Genomic DNA, 20,299 nt, shown 5'->3' with positions numbered 1-20,299 from the left:
GAGAGGGGTCTTCGTACCCACATTCAATGGTTCCAGACTTCAATTACCTTAATCTTTTGTATTTGCTTTTCATAGTTTTTCTTCTTCCTCCCACGTCTTGCCGTATTTTTCTTTAATAGATTTCAGATCTCATCTTGTGGGCTAAGACACATAATGGCTAAGTGGTTAGAGAGAGTGAAGAAAAGCTCAGGACAGAGAGAGGAATCAGGATAAAGAGACTAGAGAAAATATCAAAACTGAGATTTGCTGTTGTTGTTAGGAAACCCCTGCTACCCGCCCACCCCGGCTGGGAGCGAACACAGAAGGGGCTCCGCCAGAGCAGCAACTACGGAGGGCGGATGCTCTTCTCATATTTTCTCTGTCTCCTCGTCCCGGTCCTCTTGGTCCTGAAAATTTTCCTCTCCTCTGATGCTGCCCCGTCGCCATCACCAACGTATCGTACTGTGTCTCATTCAAAATCCGTGGGCTCTGCTCTCCCTGTTCTGCTGCCTTTACCACCAAGCTTCTTGATAAATTGCACTTCCTGTTTCGACTTCCTCACTTCCCTTCACACTCCAAAAAGCTGAAATTTGATTACCTGCCCCCCAACTAGTAGGGAAATAAAATTCACAAAACCTGACTCCCTAAAGAAGCTGCCCTTGCTGGTCACCCACGACTTCCTAAACTGATAAACCTGCGAGCAAGCTCCCACCTCCACACCCGCCCCAAGAACCATGGCCCCCTAAGGGCCCTGCCCTGATCCTTCCCGAACTGCTTCCTGTATCTCCCTCACTCTCCCTCATCCTCCTTTGTGCACTTCCCTTCTTCCACCTGCCCGTCAAGGCCGGATCCGCCCAGGGATTCATCCGGACTGTTCTCCTAACTCCACACTCAGCAGAAAAGCTGTCAACCCACAGATGCCCCCGCCTGTCAAGAGGCCGTGGCTCCACCACTGGTTTGGAGCTTTGCGCCTCTTCCCGCAAACTTGGGTTTGTTTGCTGTGTGACCGGAGCCAGCCTTTTGCTGTGCAGAGCGCGGTGGGCTGGCGAGATGGGGACGCGGGGAGAGTTAAAGGGCGTCAGAAGATGCAGCTGAAGGCGCCTGGGAGAGTGTGACAGGGACCAGGGGCTGGGCAGGTGTTGGGCGTCTTCACACTTTTCAAGGAGCAAAGGAAACCTGGGGAGCGTCCAGGCTTCCTGTGGTCCTGAGCTTGGCCTCTGCGGGCGGGGCTCTGGGGTGGAGGCTTGTGGCCACACCACTTTCCTGAGCAGCAGTTGTCGTCATCTCCCTGCCTGGCAGGCATCTTGTGGCAGATCAAAGCGACTCCAACCCAGAGGGCTTCTGCTTCTGCTTCTTTATTAAGGGCATCACCCGCCTCTGACGGCCAGAGCTGGGAACTCAGTTTCTCCAAATTGGCAAGCAGGCCTGAACCAGTGGGGGCCTGGCCCAAAAGGTGGCACACTGCAAAGGGTTTAACAGAAGAGCGTTTTATGGAGGGGCTATTTATACAGGGTTATGGGAACACAGAGGGAGGGGGAAAAGTTGGAGGAGTCCTCTTCTGTGAAATGTCCAGCATGGGCAAATCTACAGAGGCAGAGAGCGGATCAGTGCTTACCTAAGGCCAGAGGCCCGGGGGCCGGGGGCCGGGGCAGGGACCGCTGGTGGGTGCAGGGTTTCTTCTGGGCTGATGAAAATGTTCTAAACTCGATGGTGGTGACAGCTGCACGACTCTGTGAATGTAGCCCAAACCATTGAATGGTGTACTTTAAACGGGTGAATCGTGTGGCATGTGAATTATATCTCAATAAAGCATATGTATATATATATGGGTGGAGTGAAGCTTCTAGACATCTCAGAACTAAGCAACAGGGGAACTGTTGCCCCCAGACAGGAGGGGAGGGACCAGTGATGCTGGACCCTGAGAGGGTGGCTATCCTGAAGACCACCTGGCAAGAGTGGAGGCTCGAGAAGAACAAAGCCCCTGCCAGATGGCAGAAAGTTAGGGAGCAGGGAGAAGAGAGACCCTGCGCTCTCTTTTTCCCCACAGCCTCCAGCCTGTGCTCCCTAGTGTTCACACACAGTCAGGGGAGAGGTCAGCCTCCCGGGGCACAGAGCAGGTGCCAGGGAAGGCAGATGGAGAATAGCCACAAAGTATGAATTCACAGAATTATGAATTGCTTCATCCCGTCCTCCACTGTTGATACGTTTGCAAGGACCCTCATTAGGTCAGGCCTTGAGCGTAATAGAATCCTGCTTCTAAAGCATCCGTAAGACAGCCAGTCCTCACATGGATGCCACGGGGCCTAGTGCCAGGATGGGGAGCACGGGTCGGGATGGGAGCAGCGAGACCACACGATGTGGCCATGGCAGGACTGTCTGTGTGGAGGAGTGTACACACGTGGAAACAGAGTGAGGGGAAAATAGCGATGTTTGCACAGCATCTGGACTCAGGGCAGGGGTCTGGCTGACCCCAGGCTGCCTCTGTCAGGCACTTCTGGCCTATTCTCGCCTAGACAGCATACTAAACCGCTGCTCTCAGCTAACAAAGAAGGTAATCTTCACATTCTGTGTTAGCATTGCGTATTCCCCAGCTATAGCCATAAACATCATAAATGTAAACAAGGCACTTGGATGTGGAAATGTGTCACAGACTAAAAAGGAAACTCAAATCTTCTCCAACAAACTGCAAATCACATCCAAGGGCATATGTTCTGGGAGTGGGTCTTCAAAGAAAACTCTCCAGAAACACTTGATAAAGACATTGTTCAATGAAACTAAACACAAGCAGAATTCGGTGGTTTGGATGCTTTCCTTAAACAGAAGTTACAATAAAATGTTTTGACAAAGAAACGCTAACTCACATGGTTTAATATTTCATGATTTCCTTGTGAAAGTTTTACGAGAAGCTCTGGTAAGAATTTCTAAACGTTGTAACTCTTGTGGGTGTAGTAGCGTGGCATAGGATCAATATCCAATACGGGCAGAGGCCCAGCAGGCACGGATGAGGCCATAGAAGTTAGAGAAGTGTGTCCGATCTTCAGTTAGGAGCTAGAAACAGAAGAGATCGCCACAGTGTTTGTGAGGCTCTCGCAGAATTTACCCCCGAGAACGCTCCACAGTTAGTCCCATGTCACACTGCGGCAAACCTGAGCAAGTAGCTGGTACCTCTCAGAGAGAATGATTTCTCATTTTCCTTTTTATAATCTACTCATAGCCTACTCTTCTATTTCCTGTAAACTACAATAAGAAAACACAACAAGACAGAGTTAATGCATGACGGACATTCTTTGGTTGCATTTTTTCTTACAAACATGCTGTACTGTATAAGGTGTACATTCGATGGATAACACTTAAAATAGGCACCCCATGCCAGATACTCGGGTACCACCTGAACATGAAAGCTTTAGTCTATCCTTGGAGACATCTGAACCGCTGACTTGAGCTGAGAGAAAAACGCCAGAAAATGCTTTTACTTTTCATCTGGCTGTTTGTCCATAGATATAATTAGGATGTGGAACTTGAATCTAATGATTACAGGTACCAACTGAAAACTGAAAGAAAGTAATGATGAGTTGACAACTATTTACAGTCAAAAAAACCAAATCTTGGTGTCAGAGAGGAAGGAAGCATATTTTTGAGAGACTAGCATTTGCCAAGGTGATCTGGTGCCTCTTCCCATCCTCCCAATAACCCGAAGGTGGGTGTCAGCGACAGGCACCTGTCTCGACAGGTGTGCGAGACTTCACCCTCTGTGCAAGCTGACAGGTTAGCCTGGCACAGTGCCAAGGATGCTGGCAGAAGACACAAGCCTCCTGGCTCAGAGACAAAGGGCCCTACTGCTCCCAGCACAGCAGGCAGCATGAGTTCCATGCCTACCTCTGTCCCCCTTGACCCCCAAGTCCCACACGGGTGATGCAGCTCATCCTGGGTTTGTGTCCCTGTGGACCAGTTCCACGCTTAGGAACCCCCAGTCTTTTATGATGGGTTGCAAACGACCTGCCCCCTGCCCCAGAGGGAGACTTTATCCCTATTGCAAACAACAGCGAATGAACCTGCCCTTTGCAGATTAGATGGCGGAAGACACTCCATCTCCCCAGATTGCGTGCCTTACTCCCATCCTGGGAAAGATCGTTGTAGCAAAAGCTGTCAGTGCGTCTGCTCACAGGAGACCCGTGGACAGTCATCTCCCGACTGCGGGCAATCTTCTTCCAGTTATTACAGACTCGTAACTCAAACACCGGAGGAGGCATCCAACCTGCTCAGGGTCACAGAGCTTGTGTTGAAGCATCAGGATTCCAGTGCCAGTGGGTCTGACCCCTGAGGTCATCTCTGTCCGACAGCTGGACAGCGTCCTTCCACGCGAGAGAGCAATTCATCATTACAAAAAGGCATTATTACCACAAACTCCTGAATTTCCCACCTAGCTCCTTGACTATGCAGATTTTTCAATGACAGACCTATTACCATCAATCCTTTTAAACAGGCCTCACAGCCTAGCACTACCATTCTGCATTTTTCACATGTAGAACATGAATTACAGAAAGTAAACCAGCAGGAGAATCAGAATTGTAGCAGGGACAGGGCACATCCTTACTGGGTTTGGTCCCAGCTTTGGAAAGCAAGGCAAAGCAGGGACCCCTCTGTCCCCTTAAATCTTTGACTCTTCAGATCAGGCCGTTTTTAATGCTACACGGTGTGGCACCTGAATTTGGGCACACCGTGCAATTTTTTTTCTTGTAAAGCCAATAATATTATATTTCTCGATAGTTTGGTAACCCAACTGAAAAAATTATTCTGGTCTATAAACAAATTTTCTAAGTCATTATTATGTGTACATTTCTGCAGGGTTTTCTTACCAGAAAACACTTTTTAAAAAAATTGTACTTAAATTTAAAGATTATAATTCTTTTCTAGACACAGAGAAAGATTTTATACAATTGAAATGTACGGTTTATTCCCAATATTGTCTACTGATTTACTTCTAAAACGTTTGTGCTGTATGTGCCCATTAAAAAAAGAGAAGCAGCGAAATTGCCAAAATTAAATGGTCTTAAAAAGGATCAGAAAGAAAAAAGTGGCCAGATTTTTGCCTAAGTCTAACTACTTCAAGAAGTGAAAACCACACAGGAAACCACTTTGACCAAGTGCATGACATTTCCTAGATATATGACATGATTTGGGTTTCAGATAGGGTAGAATCTTTTTTGCCAGCTTTATTGAGGTATAATTAACATATGATAAGATGCACATATTTAAATAGTATAATTTTTTTAGTTCTCACATATGTACACACCCATGAAACTATCACCACAGTCAAGATACTGCCTTGTGATCCACTGTAATCCTCATTTTCTCCCCTCCCCAGATGTATGTGTTGTAAATATTTTCTTCCAGACTTGAGTAGAATCTTGACATCTCATGAAACCTCAGACATAAATGTTTCCAAATTAAAGCTTCTCAGATTAACTGTGAAGTTTTACATTTTTAATTTGTATAGAAAAGCAAGATATGTTATACTCTATTTTTAACTAAAGCTTTCAATTTAATAATTATATCATACAAAATACATTAGCCGATTTTTAAGTTACATTTAATAATTTAGGAAGATGTTTTTCATTGACTAAGAATGCATTTTAGAAATATTATTTGTACAAACTTATCCTGCAACTTGATTTTTTTTTCCTTTCAGCAAAATGAACTAAGGCGAGAATGTTTTAATCTATAAAATTCATTATAAATATTAGCACCTTATGAAGCACACTGGGCAGGGATAACTAAGTCTAATACTATAATAGTAATGGTTACATTTTGATCATATTATAGGATTTGTATGGTAATTTTTTTCATTTTAAAACAAAGTTGTTCTACAACAGGATGACCCTTGAAAACATGCTAAGTGAAGTGAAAGAAGCCCATCACAAAAGACCACATATTGTATGATACCTTTTAAATGAAATGTCGAAAATAGGCATGAAAGTAGAAACAGAAAGATTAGTGGTTTACTAGGGTTGTGGGGTTAGGCAAAGTGAAGACTGACTGCCAATAGGTTTGGGGTGGAAGGATGTTCTGATATTAGCGGTGATGGTCGCACAGCTCTGTGAATATATACAAAAACCCACTGAACTACACACACGTAAAGGTGAATTTTATGGTATGTGAATTATATTTCAATAAAGTGAGTATTTTAAAAAATTCGCTGAACTTCCTGAAAAATATCAATAAAGCCCATCTTCCACTCCAATATTTTGAGTCTCTTTGTATTCTCAACCAGATACTCAGCGTTTCCCAGAATTCATGTCCCCCTTAGATGACTGATGCTAATAAATAAAGCTGAGACTCAGCTTTTTGAAAGGATTAGTGAAACAGATAAATCTCAGCACATAAATCTGAACTTAAAACATCCCCACCTCCACTCCCCACCTCCACCCTCCACCCCAAAACAGAACTCCAGGCCTAAGTCAAATCCAAATGTTTAAAGAGGGGTAGGGAAGATCAAAGAAGAGAAAAAGGGGGACACTTCCAAGTAATTTTTATGAGACTAACATAAGTTTGACATCAAAATCTAAAAGGACATTATAAGAAACTAAAGTGATAGGCTAAACTTCCTCATGCATATGGATCTAAAATATATAAATAAAGTATTAGCAAATCAAGTATAGCAAAGTATAAAAAGGATAACACATCACAAAATTTGGGGTTCATTCCTGGGAGTAGCATATTAACATTATTTTTTCTAAAAAGAAAAATTATGTAATCATAGACTTGATAAAGAAAAACCATGTGAAATAATTTAATCCATTTATGATTTGAAAAGAAAATCTCTTAGCATCTAGGCATAAACTTATATTTCATTATTACAATAACAGATATTTTTTGAAGGTAGGAATAAAGTGAAACGTCACCATCATGGTAAAGAGAATTTAAAAACATATTTAATAGTGAAATTTTGAAACTTTTCCACCTGAGATTAGGAAGTAAACAAGAATGTTTGGTGTCACCAACACTGTTCATCATTAAACTATCAGTTCTAGCCAGTGGAATAAAAATATAAACGTTGGAGAAGCAGTAACAAAGCTGACATTATTTGCAGATATATGATTGTGCATGTAGAAAACAAAAATTATTAGAATGAATAAATGAACTTAGCAAAGTTGTTAAACACAAGTCACTATTTTAAAAATCAAATATATTTCTATGTACAAGCAATAGAACAGCTGGAAAACAGCTGGAAACATATCATTTACAATACCATAAAAATATCAAATATTTAGGACTAAATCTAAACAAAGATGAACAAGAACCACACAGAGAAAACTACACAACATTATTGTGAAAAAGTATAGATGATCTAATTAAATGAGGGGTATACCATGTACATGGATTAGAAATGTTTTTATTATATCAGTTTTACTCAAACTAATCTATAAATTCAATGCCACCCCAATAAAAATCTCAGCTGGATTTTTTTTGTGGTATTTGACAGCTGATTCTAAAATTTACTTGAGAACACAAAGACTCAAGAAGAGCCAAGATGGCTTCTAATAAAAAGAACACAGTGGAAGGACTTAGTCTACCAGATGTCAAAATTTATTATAAAGTTTCAGTAACTAAGGCAGTTTTTTTAAATTGAAGTATAGTTGATTTACAATGTCATGTTTCAGGTGGACAGCACAGTGATTCAGTTATATATATGTGTGTATATATATATATATATGTGTGTGTGTGTGTGTGTGTGTATATATTTATATGTGTGTGTGTATATATATATGTGTGTATATATATATATATATATATATATATATATATATATAGTCTTTTCCAGATTTAAGGCAGTTTTTTTGTGTAACAATAGACACAAAGACCAAAGAAACAGCATAACTAGTTCAGAGACAGACTCACACATATGGACACTTGATTTATGGCAAAGGTGGCAGCATGCACAACAGTAGAAGGATTTTTTTTTCAATAAATGGTGTAGTCAGCAGTTGCTGGATTCAATAAATGGTGTAGTCAGCAGTTGCTGGATCTTTCAGAATGCATTATAATTATAAATATCCCCAAATATTGGATACCTGGTTTGCCAGTAGAAAACCCTGAGAATCTCATTTTGGACTAGAACACTTTCTCTGGGCTAATTATCACTGCCCTCCAAGAACAGCTGTGAATCTGATGTCTTCTTGGTTTCAACAAGGCAAGTATAGTGAAATCAAGTCCCATCTGATGAGAAGTGGACACTTTCATCCTCTTTTACTTCTGTAACTTAATATCTCTTTGTTAGCTAATACCATATATCTAGGTTTTTGAATTAATACTTTGTTTCATGTCACCTCTCATTTTTATTTTTTTTTAACCATTTAAAAATGTGAAAGCATTCTTAGTTCGTGGGTCATACAAAAACAGAAAGGAGGCTGAATCTGGCCCACAGGTTTGTAGTTTGCCAACTCCTGGCTTAAAATATTAACATTCGTTCACATTAATCTGTAGTCTACGTGACCTCAGAATAGGGGCTGCTTGTGAGGGTGTAGATTTGTGTAGAGAATTGTACAAGACTGAAAGTACTTAGAATGTACCTTTTTAAAGCAGGAATTCACCCTGCCTTGCCACTCCTTATAATTGCCTTGCAACAAGTAAACCAAATTATTAAACTAAAGAAAATAATTTTTTTGCATTTGTCTTTGAATGGGCATCTCTTCATGAATTTACTATATTTTAACAAATAGTTTTTAGGTAGAACATAACTCTTACTTGTAATTGGGTATATATCTGCTGGATATTTTGTTATATATATATTCTTGGCTACAGAGCCCTCTAGAAGTTTATTTTTTACTCTATTGCCAGTTTTCTATATTTATAAATTGAAACTCAAACTGTAATCCTGTCTTCTTTATTTAATAACTGTGTGGGAAATTAATAAACTGTGTGCTTCTTGAAAAAAACTCTTGTTATTAAACCAAAAGAGTCTGTTTCCGGAATCCCAGTACAAATGAAAGGGCAGAATCATAGAAAATTCTCTCATAACTAGCTGCTGAGATTAATGTTTTAAAAGATGCTAATGATATCTTAAGCTTCTCGTGGGAATTACAACCATGAAATACGCAAACTACATAGTACCTAATCCTAATACTGTTTAGTTAGTAATATATTCCTGACCGCACTGTGGCTTCCTGGTAGCCTAGTGAAAAAGTCATGGTCTCGGGAAGTATTAATACATAATTATTTTAAGGAATTTTGTATCTAAACAACAAATTGCTTCAATCTAATCTAAAATGTGAGTTACTCTATATTTATTCATTTTGATCTTGATATTTAAGTAAGTCTGAATTAAACAAACAAACAAAAAACCCTTGAAAGCAAAAATTGTCATCTTTTCAAAATAAATACTCAGGTCAAAGGAAACTGGACACATTATATGAACAACTAAAAATTTTCAGTCTATGATTTTCATCTTTTCTGATAATTGGGGTTTTTTGTATAAATTAATTTTATTTATTTTTGGCTGCATTGGGTCTTCGTTGCTGCGTGTGAGCTTTCTCTAGTTGCGGCAAGTGGGGGCTACTCTTTGTTGCGGTGCACGGGTTTCTCATTGCAGTGGCTTCTCTTGCTGCAGAGCATGGGCTCTAGGCGCGTGGGCTTCAGGAGTTGTGGCACGCGGCTCAGTAGCTGTGGCACACGGGCTTAGTTGCTCCACGGCATGTGAGATCTTCCTGGACCAGGGCTTGAACCTGTGTCCCCTGCGTTGGCAGGCAATTCTTAACCACTGAGCAACCAGGGAAGCCCTGATAATTGGTTTTTTAAGTGATTTTTCTTGTGAAAACTCAATCTAAAATTTATTTTTAAAAGATAATATTATTGTGTAATAATATAATCAAATTATTTACATAGTTATGGTTTGCCTTGGTAACTACCTTAAAAAGTAAATATGTATCAATATCTGTGCCTTATTTTAAAAAAAAAATCAAACTGGTAAAAAAAAAATCAAACTGGTGAAAATATTGGGCAGAAAAATTTATCTGTGCAGTCTTGTAATTATTCTATACATCACAGAGATATAAAAATAAAATCTTATTCTCTGAAATTACTTTAAGGTTAGTGCGTTTTCTATACCAAGAGGAGAAAACGATGTCAATGTAAAGGTTTCCCATTTAGGGAACACTGCATCTATATGATTGCAGGATTGTAGTTCATTCATTTTTCACAATTCTGAGGCATCATGTCAATTATTTAGACAAGAAAACTGGGTTTCAGAAAGAGAATTGGGCATTAGTGGCCAACAGCAGTTTGACATTCAAAGAGGGGTCTGTGCGACTCTGAGCCCGTGGTCACACCGGGTTACGACTGCAAACAGAGGTACAGACCACCTGCACGGGTCCAGCAGGAGGAGGGGCCTGCAGTCGTGGTCAGCGGGGAGCACTTCTGTGAGGGCGTGGGCCTGGGCCTGGAATTCGATGGAACCGAAGACAGGCCACGTTGTGCCCTAGTAATAACTGGCCCCAAATTTCAGTGCTTAACGCCCACTGTGGGGCCCAGTGACTCTGCAGGGTCAGCCAGGGCTGAGACCGGCTGATCGATTTCATGGCACCTTCACTCCTACGTGGACTCAGTCACTACAGCCAGGGAAGACGGGGCTGGGTGGTCACTCACTGGGTCTTCCACCCAGAAGAGACATACTTTGCGTCTACACCGTGTCATTGACCAAAACAAGTCAAGTGGCCATAGCTGACATCACACGTGCAAGGTGACATTCTGTGCGCTTAGGAGAGGGAAATCGAAACCAGTCCACAGAGCTAACGTCTAAGGGAGATGGTTAGGATTTCAACCGGTGGGTCTGGATGGGGCATTCCCGGTGGAGGGAGGAGGATGAGCAAGGCTGGTAGGCAGCGGCAGAGGCGTGTCTGTAGGATGGGGGGGGGGGGGACGATCTGCTGGGAACTCACACGTGGAACAGAAGGAAACTGAGCTACAAAAGTGAACTGGGCTGAGTCACCTCGGATGCTAGGGTTTTTTTAGGGTGAACAGACACATGATCAGAGGAGTGCTGGGAAGATGGGGACAGTTTGAGCTGAAGGGAGGATGCAGCAAAGAACCCAGTAGGAGGGATAGTCATAGAAAGAACCGCTAGGATGAGGAGCCCAGTAGGATATGGAAAATGAAAGAGGAGGAAGAGGCAGGGACAACGCTAAGATCAGAGTGACACGCCCCCAAGCCAGGCCTTCAGAGGAGCCATGTGATGGGGGGGGAGGTGGGGGGGGAAGAGGGGAAGGGGGGGCACTGGCCGCAAGACGCCGTGAATCCTGCAGATGGAAAACAGCTGGAAAGGTGGCTTAGTAATTTAGGAGAGGAGAGAGGAGCACTTGTTTTCCCCTACACCTAGAAGTTTAAAATTTTACAGTATGTAACGTACCAAATTCAGTGTTGCAATGAAAACAATTGTAGCACATAGCCCAAACAAGAATACAGTCAGATAATTTTAATTCTTTAATTCTATGGCTTGAAACCCTCCCAAGGCTTACTGCGACATTCTGAGCAAATACAAGTTCTAATGCAGTGTCTTTTAATAATTAAAATATGCATACAAAGTTAAAATTTAATGATTTTTCTTTTTTTCCACATACATAAGCATGAATACTTCTGTACTGTTTTACTCCCATTCAAGTCTATTAAAAAAAAAAAAAAAGCTTTTCTGGACTTTCCTTTTTCTCATGTACCTTTTTATCCCCTGCAGTGCCAATATTCAAATCTAAACTGAAGACATTCCTATACCCATGGACACTTGGAGAATACATTCACGTGCCTTACTTTAACTTAAACCTTGTTAAAGGCTCCGTTAGGTGTGTTATTCGGGTCATTGCCATCAAGAAGTTTGTTTTTTTGCTTGAGGAAACTGAGCCTCCGAGAGCTACAAGGACCCCGTTCACTGTCCTACAATTCGTGTACGGGATGGATCTCACACTGGGGAATTTGACTCCTTCCCCAAAGCTGCTTTCTCATTCTAACACCTCTGATCACATGCATAAAGTTGACTTCCATGCTAGTTCAGTGATATAATGGAACCAGCCTCACCCAGGAGAAAGGAGAGGTGTGACCGCAGATGTGTGACATTGGAAAAGTCATAGTCTCAAGGTCAGAAAGGACCTAAACAGTCATCTGAGCCAGCAATTATCAGCCCTGACTCTCAGAATCACTTAGGGAGACTTCAGATATACAGGCTCCTGGACTCACTCTGCATGCTGGTCCTGTGTCTGGGATTGGGCTGAGGAAACACATAGGTTTAAAAAGTCCTCTGAAATGTGAACACTGAGTTGATAGTTGATGACTTATTGTTTTCAAGGTATAATAATAGTAGGGGAATATATATTTTAATAGTCCTAGTATTCTGAAGATACACCTGAAACACTAATGAAACAACACAATGTCTGGTTTTTGTTTTAAAGTAATCCGGGGATGAGGGAAGAGGGCAGCGGGTCCATGAAGCAGGCTTGTGGTAACTGCTGGAGCTGGGTGATGAGTGGGGACGGAGGAGGGGCTTCTTATTATGCCTGCATGTATCACTGAGATGCTTCTGTAATAAGGAAGTTGCAAAAAATACTCCCCAGGAAATTCTGATCCGATCACACAGCTCTAATGACAGAGGTTGCCTGTGTCTTGTACTGTGTGCGCTCACCTACATCTTCGTGGTATTGCTGAAGATCACTCACCCACGCACGCCAAAATGTGGAAATGGTTCGACTGAAATAGGGCATTTAGAATACAGAGAAGTGAACAAGTGGCTAGACGTGTTCTCAGATACGGTTTGCTCCCCCAAAACCAGGGACCTATTTTCTGGGTCCACTCTTTGATACTACTCTTTTCCCCCCACTTTTCAGTCCATTCCCAGGTAACTTGTAACATTTCCACTTTGACATTTTACCCCATAGTTTCCCTACTTTGTGTCCAGGTGTGGGTTTAGTCTCATTCATCCTGCTCCACGTTTGAAAGCACTTTTAATCTGAAGATTCCTGTTTCTCACATTCTGGAAAATTCCCAGCTTTTATTGCTTTAATTATGCTTCTCTGCCGTTCCCTCTGTTCCCCTGAAATTCTGATGAGATGAGACTGACCTCTCCCAGACTATTGTTCTTGTCTCTTACAGACTCTTATTTTTTAAAATCTTTCTTTCCATTCTACTTTCCAGAGGTGTTTCTCAGCACTTTTCTTCCTTCTATTGTGTTTTTTATGTTAACCCCTAAATGGATCATTTCTAGGATTTCTAATTGGTTCTTTAAAAATACATTCTTGTTTTATTTCTGTGAGTTCTTTATTTCACAATTTCTGATCCCTTTTTATGGATTTATTCCATCATATATTCCCTTAAGGTCCCTAAACATTTAAAGCTTTTTCTAGACTGTTCTATTACTTTTATTTTGTCTGGAGTGAGTTCATCTTTAGATTGCTGCTTTTGATGGTCCTTTAGCATTCGCTTTACACGTGGGTATTGGCATTTTGGGTTTGTCAGCTCAACCTAGGTGGGGGACTCTCTCCCATGGTCTCTCTCGCTGTGCCCCTTTGCTCACCCCTGCCTCTGGCTAACGAAGGCCTTGACCTGGTCCACTGGGGGCCCTGCTCCCGGAGCGAGTCGTGTTATCTTGACCGGAGGCATCCCAGGTGTAGCCACTGCAGGGCTCAGCTCAGCTCCAGGCCAGAGGCTGTATCAAGGTTTTCTCTCCTCCCCGTGAGCACCTTGGTGCCCACGACCCGACAGGAGCCCAGCTTCTGGCAGCGTCCACCTGCTTTGGGCCCCTGGGTTTGTCAGGATGACCCCTCCGGCCCCTCTCACCACTGTGCACTTGTGTCTGGACACCGATCCTCAGAGATGGTCACGTTGTTTCAAGAGCCCTCTAAACTTACATTTTCTCCTTCTTTTTCGTCTATCACTCGTGTATATTTAGAGCAGGTATATGTGTGTGGCACGGGAGCCTCAGAGCACAGACTTACAACACCACCATGGCAGGAGCCTTACCCAAGCTTTTCACTTCGCATGGAATTGTTGCAAACGTCAGCAGCACTTTCAAAAACGCGTAAGTTGCACTGCATTTCCAAAAGCAAACACCTGAAATGTGGTATTTCGGATTTCCGGAGATGCTGGTGGATGAAGAAGAGATTCGGCTTGGGGGAAGTCTGGGGATGTCCCACTCCTGGGTTTCCCACGGACAAGACACTTGTCAACACTGTCTTCTCTGGTTTCTCTTATTTTTACTGCTGGTAAAGCATTTAATAGTACATGTTCCCTTCATTTGGTATGTTTTTATTTGTTTAAGTACAATTTAATGGGAGTTTGCATTTAAAAATGTTTCCAGGAAAAAATTACGTATATGCTATACCTCAGCATATATGATGTATCACACAATTATATAAAATTTATATGCTTATATTTATATAAATAATATAATGTATTACAAGTATTGTATATATATATAAATACCCGTTTTCTAGCAAGAAAGGGCATGAGACACAGAGAATAATAGTTGATATATTTGTACCATTTGTCTTCTTAGGTCTATTAAGTTCCTGATCTTTTTCCTGATACTTTCTATTTTCCGGAGTCTGTGAAAATTGGGCCGGGAGTCAGGTTTATTACATTTAGTTCATCTTAGAACCTGGTTTCCATAATGATGCCCACATTTTTTTCCTTTTGTTTCATCAGTGACAGCCAGTTGATAGAGTCCTATAAAGGCTGCTCAGGAGCTCGAGACCTCAATTTCAGGAATGAGGGAGGCACTTTCCTCGTCTAGCCCCAGTTTTGGGGACTATTGTCAAGAGAAAAGAGAAAGGCTGATGGAAAACTCCCAAGGCCTCCACACTGAGGAAACTGCCCTTGTGGAGACCCCTCACTTGAGCAGCGGCCCACCGGGAGCTGCCAGCAACTGTGGACGCCGTGTGCTAGTGGCCCCTTGGCATGTCATGCTCACCCAGCTGGGGTGATGTGTGTGACACCCGCTGCACGCAAAGCTCTGTGCGACACTCAGCACCGGGAGCGGAGACAGAGTCAAAAATCAAGAGATGGGTCCAGACCCCAGGGACTGCGGACGAAAACAAGGTTCATGAAGCAGCTTTCCAACACATTGCAAGGGGAGTGAGCAACGTTCACGGGCTGTAATTCTCCCTCTAACACACACACACACACATTTAACACAGGGACACGCGCAACACACATGGACACACACATACAGACACACATGGGCTATTTTCTTTGTATTCAGTGCAAATATCTTATTTAACTGTTTTAGATTTGGCTTTTTTTTTCAGCATTATCTTAGGTTATAGAATGCTAGAGAACACATTTAACCACAGAAGTCTTTCTGCATTAGTAATATTTATTTTTTTAAACAAGTAAGATTAATTTCCTATTTTAAGGGATTTTTTTATATCTCTTCTTTCTCTGAAATCTTGTTTCCTGAGAATTCTATTAGGTAACCTAAAATTTAACTAAATATCAGGAACATTGGAATATAATGAAGAAGAGTTTAAAGATACATTTCTCCATTTATCCAATAAGGTAGCACATACCCTACTTATTTCTTGAGACTTTATCCTCTGGAATTTCTCTCTCTTTTTTTTTTTTTTTAACTAAATTAGCCACACTGACCTTTTTAGTCATGGGTTAGGCAAAGGAAGAGTTTGGTTATTTAACTTTCTAGATTAGCTAACTAAATTAACTTTCACTTGCTTAGGCTACTGAGGAAAGTAGTCTACCCTAGAAATTCTTTGATTTGAACCTTTATTATATCCCTTTAATTTTTGTTTAAAGACCATCCTCTGAATTGATATAGCTAATACAAACTTATAAGATGCTTTGTACAATTACAGGATGAAATATTTTAAAATTTGGTTAATTTACTGAAATATGAAATCTATTGGCGGCTAGAAAATGACCTATAGGTCACTAAATATAGCTAATATAGTTAAATATTGTTAATATATTTGTAGCATTTTTTTCTTCTGAGATGGATTAAGCTCCTGATCTTTTCCCTGGCATTTTCTATTTTCCAGAGCCTGTGAAAACTGCAGCAGGAATAAGTTTATTCCATTTGGTTGGTCTCAGAAGCTGGTTTTCATAATGTTTCAAAAAATATTTTTAAATGTTCAAAGCTTAACCAGAACTTAAAAGTTTTCATTATTTATTTGTTCTTATATATTTATCCCCATTACATGACACTGCAAGGTTTTAAGTAGATTTAAGTTTTAGAGATATTTAGAACTATTTGTAGATCAGTGCTGATTTAAATAGGAGCTCTTAATAGTGTAGCTAAAAATAAAATAATACTTAAAAAAAGAAAACCAAAAGGTAAATATATACACTGCAAAATAAATTTTTAAAATGGGTACTCAGATTAAAAAATCTGATTTAAACCTCACCCAATGAAGCTTTGTTTACCTTCGGTTGGTCTCTCACCCCACACCTTAGTTCCTCTGTGTACACAGCAGGTTTAATAAAAAAATCCCATGTGACTTAATTTTTATACAGCATCTCTTGAATAGCACTTAAATATGATTTCTGAAATGTATCAGAACTCAGCAGTGCCATGAGACTAGAAGATGGATAGCATGTGTACTTACAAAATTAACATATGGCTCAGTATATTTCTTACAATTAGTAGAAGAATTTGTTAGTTTGAAGGTTTTCATGGCCTAAATATAGCAGCTCTAAGAGTCTTCATGATTTAATAATCATACGTATTCTATGGGTCTCACCTTGCTTTTAAACCTTGGTCAAGAAACTAATGTTGGTGGGGACCTACTATGAATTGTATACTCATACGCCACTCACACATAATACCAATGGGGATTTTTAATGAGTCAGAAAAACACTAACATTTATTTAGAGCCTTCTACGTGTCCTGCATCAAACTGTAGGCATTTCATGTATGCTACACGTTTATTACAAAAACAACACTGCACGGGGCCCATATTTATTTTCTAGCAATACTGAATTTTCTACATGAACTTACTTCAGACACCAGCAAACTAACTGCCAGCTTTGCAGACTAATTTTTTGCTCTAAGAGCCAAGTCATTCTTGCTAATAGCATAGTCAGGAATAAAGTTCTTACTGTTAGAATTCAGCTGACACTATAGCTGATGACCCACATGGCATGTGTGGAACTTAGCTGGACAGTTCTGAGCTGTACGGACACCGTGGTGTTCACCACAACAAACAAACAAAATCCCAAAACAAAAAACAACTTGAGTCTATAAAGAAGCACAGGAACTAAAAAGCATAAAGGAACAGAATGTCAGAACATGGATGTGTCGTTTATATACATATGCTTTTCTGCAAGTCACCACATTTTAATTTTGAGAAAGGAGGCTAGAGATCTATTGAAGAATTCATTCCCCCATGGCACTGGTTCAACCCCGCAGGCTTCTCTGCTGAAAAGCCTCCTTATGAAGCTGAACTGTACTAGTGCCGCAGAAAACAGAGCTGAAGACAGAACCCAGCAGGGATGGTAGAATTCTCGTCTTTCCCAGAAGAGAAGAAATCCAATTGGTGGAGGGAAAAATCATCTCACACTGGAAAAGACAATGACAAAAATAAAGAGGCTTTGTCAAATGCAGCTCACTGTTCTCATCACTTAGCTGTGGTATTTCAGAGATGAAGGTTTTTGTTGTAACACATCACAGATAACGCAGGAGACTGACTTCACCTGGCCCAGCACTGCACGGGGGAAATGTCTGCTGGCAGGTGTTCTGCAGCCAAATTTTTTTTTTTTTTTTGGCGGGGGGCGGGGGGGGGGGGGAGAGGCAATTAAAGAGAAAACACCTAATGAAATAAATACTCCTAAAATGCACGAAACTTGCTGCTGAAATGAATGTTAGGTCTGCAGAGGCACCGGGACACTCGGAGGCTCTAGCGCCGTGGAAAGGCAGCATCTCCCCGCGCCCGGGGGCACCTCGAGGGACCCCGTCACCTACGGCTGCAACCTGGTGCTGCGAGAAGACGTGTTTTCTGAACCACACGCAGCCAGGCGGCCGCTCCGACCGGACACCGTGGGACCAACACCGACGTGGGGGTCCAGCCCCGGGGCGGGGGGACCCGCAGCGCCACGACAGGCGCGCCCCCCCCTCGGGAGGAAGGCCCAGCAGACGGGAGTCACCCTGGAGCCCGCACGGGAACGGGGCGCTGCGGGGCCCCGTGCGATCAGCGCCCAGAGGGGCTCTGCGAGTCCCAGCCCTGCGGCCTCCACGGCCCAGCGCACCCAGCCGAACCGGGCCCGCTCGTCTGACCCGGCAGCGCCCGTCCGAACTCCGCCCACTAGCTGGATCCGATACCGCCCGTCCCCACACGGTACCATACGAACCCAGCCCGCCCGTCTGAACCCACCGTCCGAACCTGGCCCACCAGTCGGACCGGTACCGCCCATCCGAACCACGCCCACCGGTCGGACCTGGTACCGCTCGTCCGAACCCGGTACCGTCCGAACCCGGCCGCCCGCCCGCCTGACCCGGTACCGCCCGCTCGAACCCGATACGGTCCGAACCTGGCTCACGAGTCGGACCCGGTACCGAGCGTCGGAACCCAGCCCCGCCCGGCGGGCGGCGCGGCGCGCAGGCGGGCGCAGCATCACCTAGCGGAGGCCGGAGGTGCGGGCGCGGGCGCGCGGGCGCGGGGGCGCGCACGGCGGGCGGGGCGGCGGCGCGTGCGGGCGGGCGCTCGGGGCGCACACCGGCCGGCGGGCTGACGCGGGGCGGGCAGGCGGCTGCGGCGGGGAGCGGGGCCGGCGGAGGCGGCTGAGGAGCCCGTGGAGCCCGAGAGCTCGAGAGCTGAGGCGGCCGGACGCGGCCGCGGAGCCGGGAGCGCGGAACCGGGCGCGCGGAGCCGGGAACCGGGAGCGCGGGGCGCCGGCCGGCGGGGCCGAGGCGGCCGAGCCCCGAGCCGGGCCCGCAGACCTAGGCGCGTGGCCCCCCGCCCGACCCCGACCCGGCCCCGACCCTGCGGCGGCCCGGGCGGGCGGGCGAGCGCGGCCGGAGGATGTCGGCGGGCGGCCGCGACGAGGAGCGGCGGAAGCTGGCCGACATCATCCAGCACTGGAACGCCAACCGGCTGGACCTGTTCGAGATCAGCCAGCCCACCGAGGTACGCGGCCGCCCGGGGTCCCCCCCTCCCCGGCGACGCCCTTCCGCCCCCCGGGACCCCCTCCCGCGCCGGCCGCGCCCCCGGACCCGGGGTGGCCGCGCCGGGCGCGGGCGGAGCGCGGTCACCTGTGCCCCGGCGGGGGGCGGGGGAGGCGGGCGTGGCGGGGACGTCGTTCGCGGGTCTCCCCGCCCGCAGCCGGGGTCGCGGCGCTCGGCCTGGGCCCGCGGACCTTTGTCACCGGGACGCGCGAGCATGTGACCGCGGCGGCCGTGGTGGTTTTGGAACTTGGGGGTTGGCGGCCGGGAGCGTAAAGTAAATATCGGGAAAGTTGTTCCAATTGTGCGGCTCTGCTGATAACGCGGCCCGGAATTGAACTCCCGTGGAAAGAAGGTTTCCTCCCATTCGCTGCCTGCGCTCAGGTGGACGGGAGGGCGCCCCTCCCCGCGCCGGCCGTGCGCGCGTCCGCGGTGACCCGGGCTGGGGAGGGGGAGGGGACCTGGGCTGGGGGAGGGGGCCCGGACCGCGGGAGGGGGGGAAGATCGAGGGAGGGGGTGGGGCAGAGGACCTGGGCTGGGGGAGGGGGCCCGGACGGTGGGGGGGGGAAGATCGAGGGAGGGGGAGGGGGCTGGGGGAGGGGCTGGGCGGGGGGAGGCGGTGGTGGCCGGTCCTGGGCGTGCTCCTGGAAAAGGAGGAAATCTTCTTGCTCTCGGCCTGGGACAATGGTAGTTGTTTATAGCAAAGCTGCTGAAAGAGTTCCCAACAGCTAAAAAAAAAAAAAAAATAGGTTTCGTCCCCATCCGCCGGTCTGGGAGAGGTGGGGGATGGGAGTGGAGGTGAGGGCCAGGGAGGGACCCTGAAAACCGATTCATCCCAACGAGCGCTCAGAGCTGTGCTTGCTTCTCAGGCTGTAGTTGCACAGACTTTAGCGACACGAAATACACCTTACAGAGGATTTACGTCCTCTTAGGAAATTATTTTAATAGCATCTGTTTCTGATTTGTTGTAGTTGGTAGTTCAAAGTTAGTATTATTTACTAAAATGCCAGCTTTTGGGCAGCAATCCTGTTTGGCAAATTTGAGCATTCTCATGAAATTTAATCCCTATCATTAAACCCCAGTTTATATTTCTGAGTAAACTTGACCTTCACCTTTTCAGCGTCTTGATTTTGCCTGTGGTGGGAAAGATCCATTTCTTCTGTCTTCCTGGGCAGA

The 20,299-nt window shown here is 44.7% G+C and overlaps 1 protein-coding gene and 1 long non-coding RNA gene across 14 annotated transcripts in view; one reads left to right on the top strand and one right to left on the bottom strand.

The window, feature by feature from the left end:
- Positions 1–16,788: 16,788 nt before the first annotated feature.
- Positions 16,789–18,640, bottom strand: LOC309635040. Its single transcript, XR_014248596.1, has 2 exons — positions 18,493–18,640; positions 16,789–17,524 (listed from the first exon to the last, which is right to left on the bottom strand). It is a non-coding gene; the product is annotated as an uncharacterized lncRNA (long non-coding RNA).
- Positions 18,641–18,700: 60 nt separating this feature from the next.
- The window catches only part of AFDN (afadin, adherens junction formation factor), a 134,390-nt gene continuing 132,791 nt past the window's right edge, over positions 18,701–20,299 (top strand). For 6 of the 13 annotated variants that reach the window (XM_082405778.1, XM_082405786.1, XM_082405777.1 and 3 more), the window contains exon 1: positions 18,702–19,088. In XM_082405778.1, the coding sequence (XP_082261904.1) occupies positions 18,984–19,088 (105 nt within the window). In that variant the 5' untranslated portion in view covers positions 18,702–18,983. Of the gene's footprint in view, positions 19,089–20,299 lie in introns of all 13 variants that reach the window. The other 7 variants (XM_082405781.1, XM_082405779.1, XM_082405784.1 and 4 more) reach the window with 2 other exon arrangements.

The sequence above is a fragment of the Balaenoptera borealis genome (assembly GCF_965194805.1).
Source record: "Balaenoptera borealis genome assembly, chromosome: 9".
Lineage (NCBI taxonomy): Eukaryota > Metazoa > Chordata > Mammalia > Artiodactyla > Balaenopteridae > Balaenoptera > Balaenoptera borealis.
This window is presented reverse-complemented; position numbering and strand designations above follow the sequence as displayed.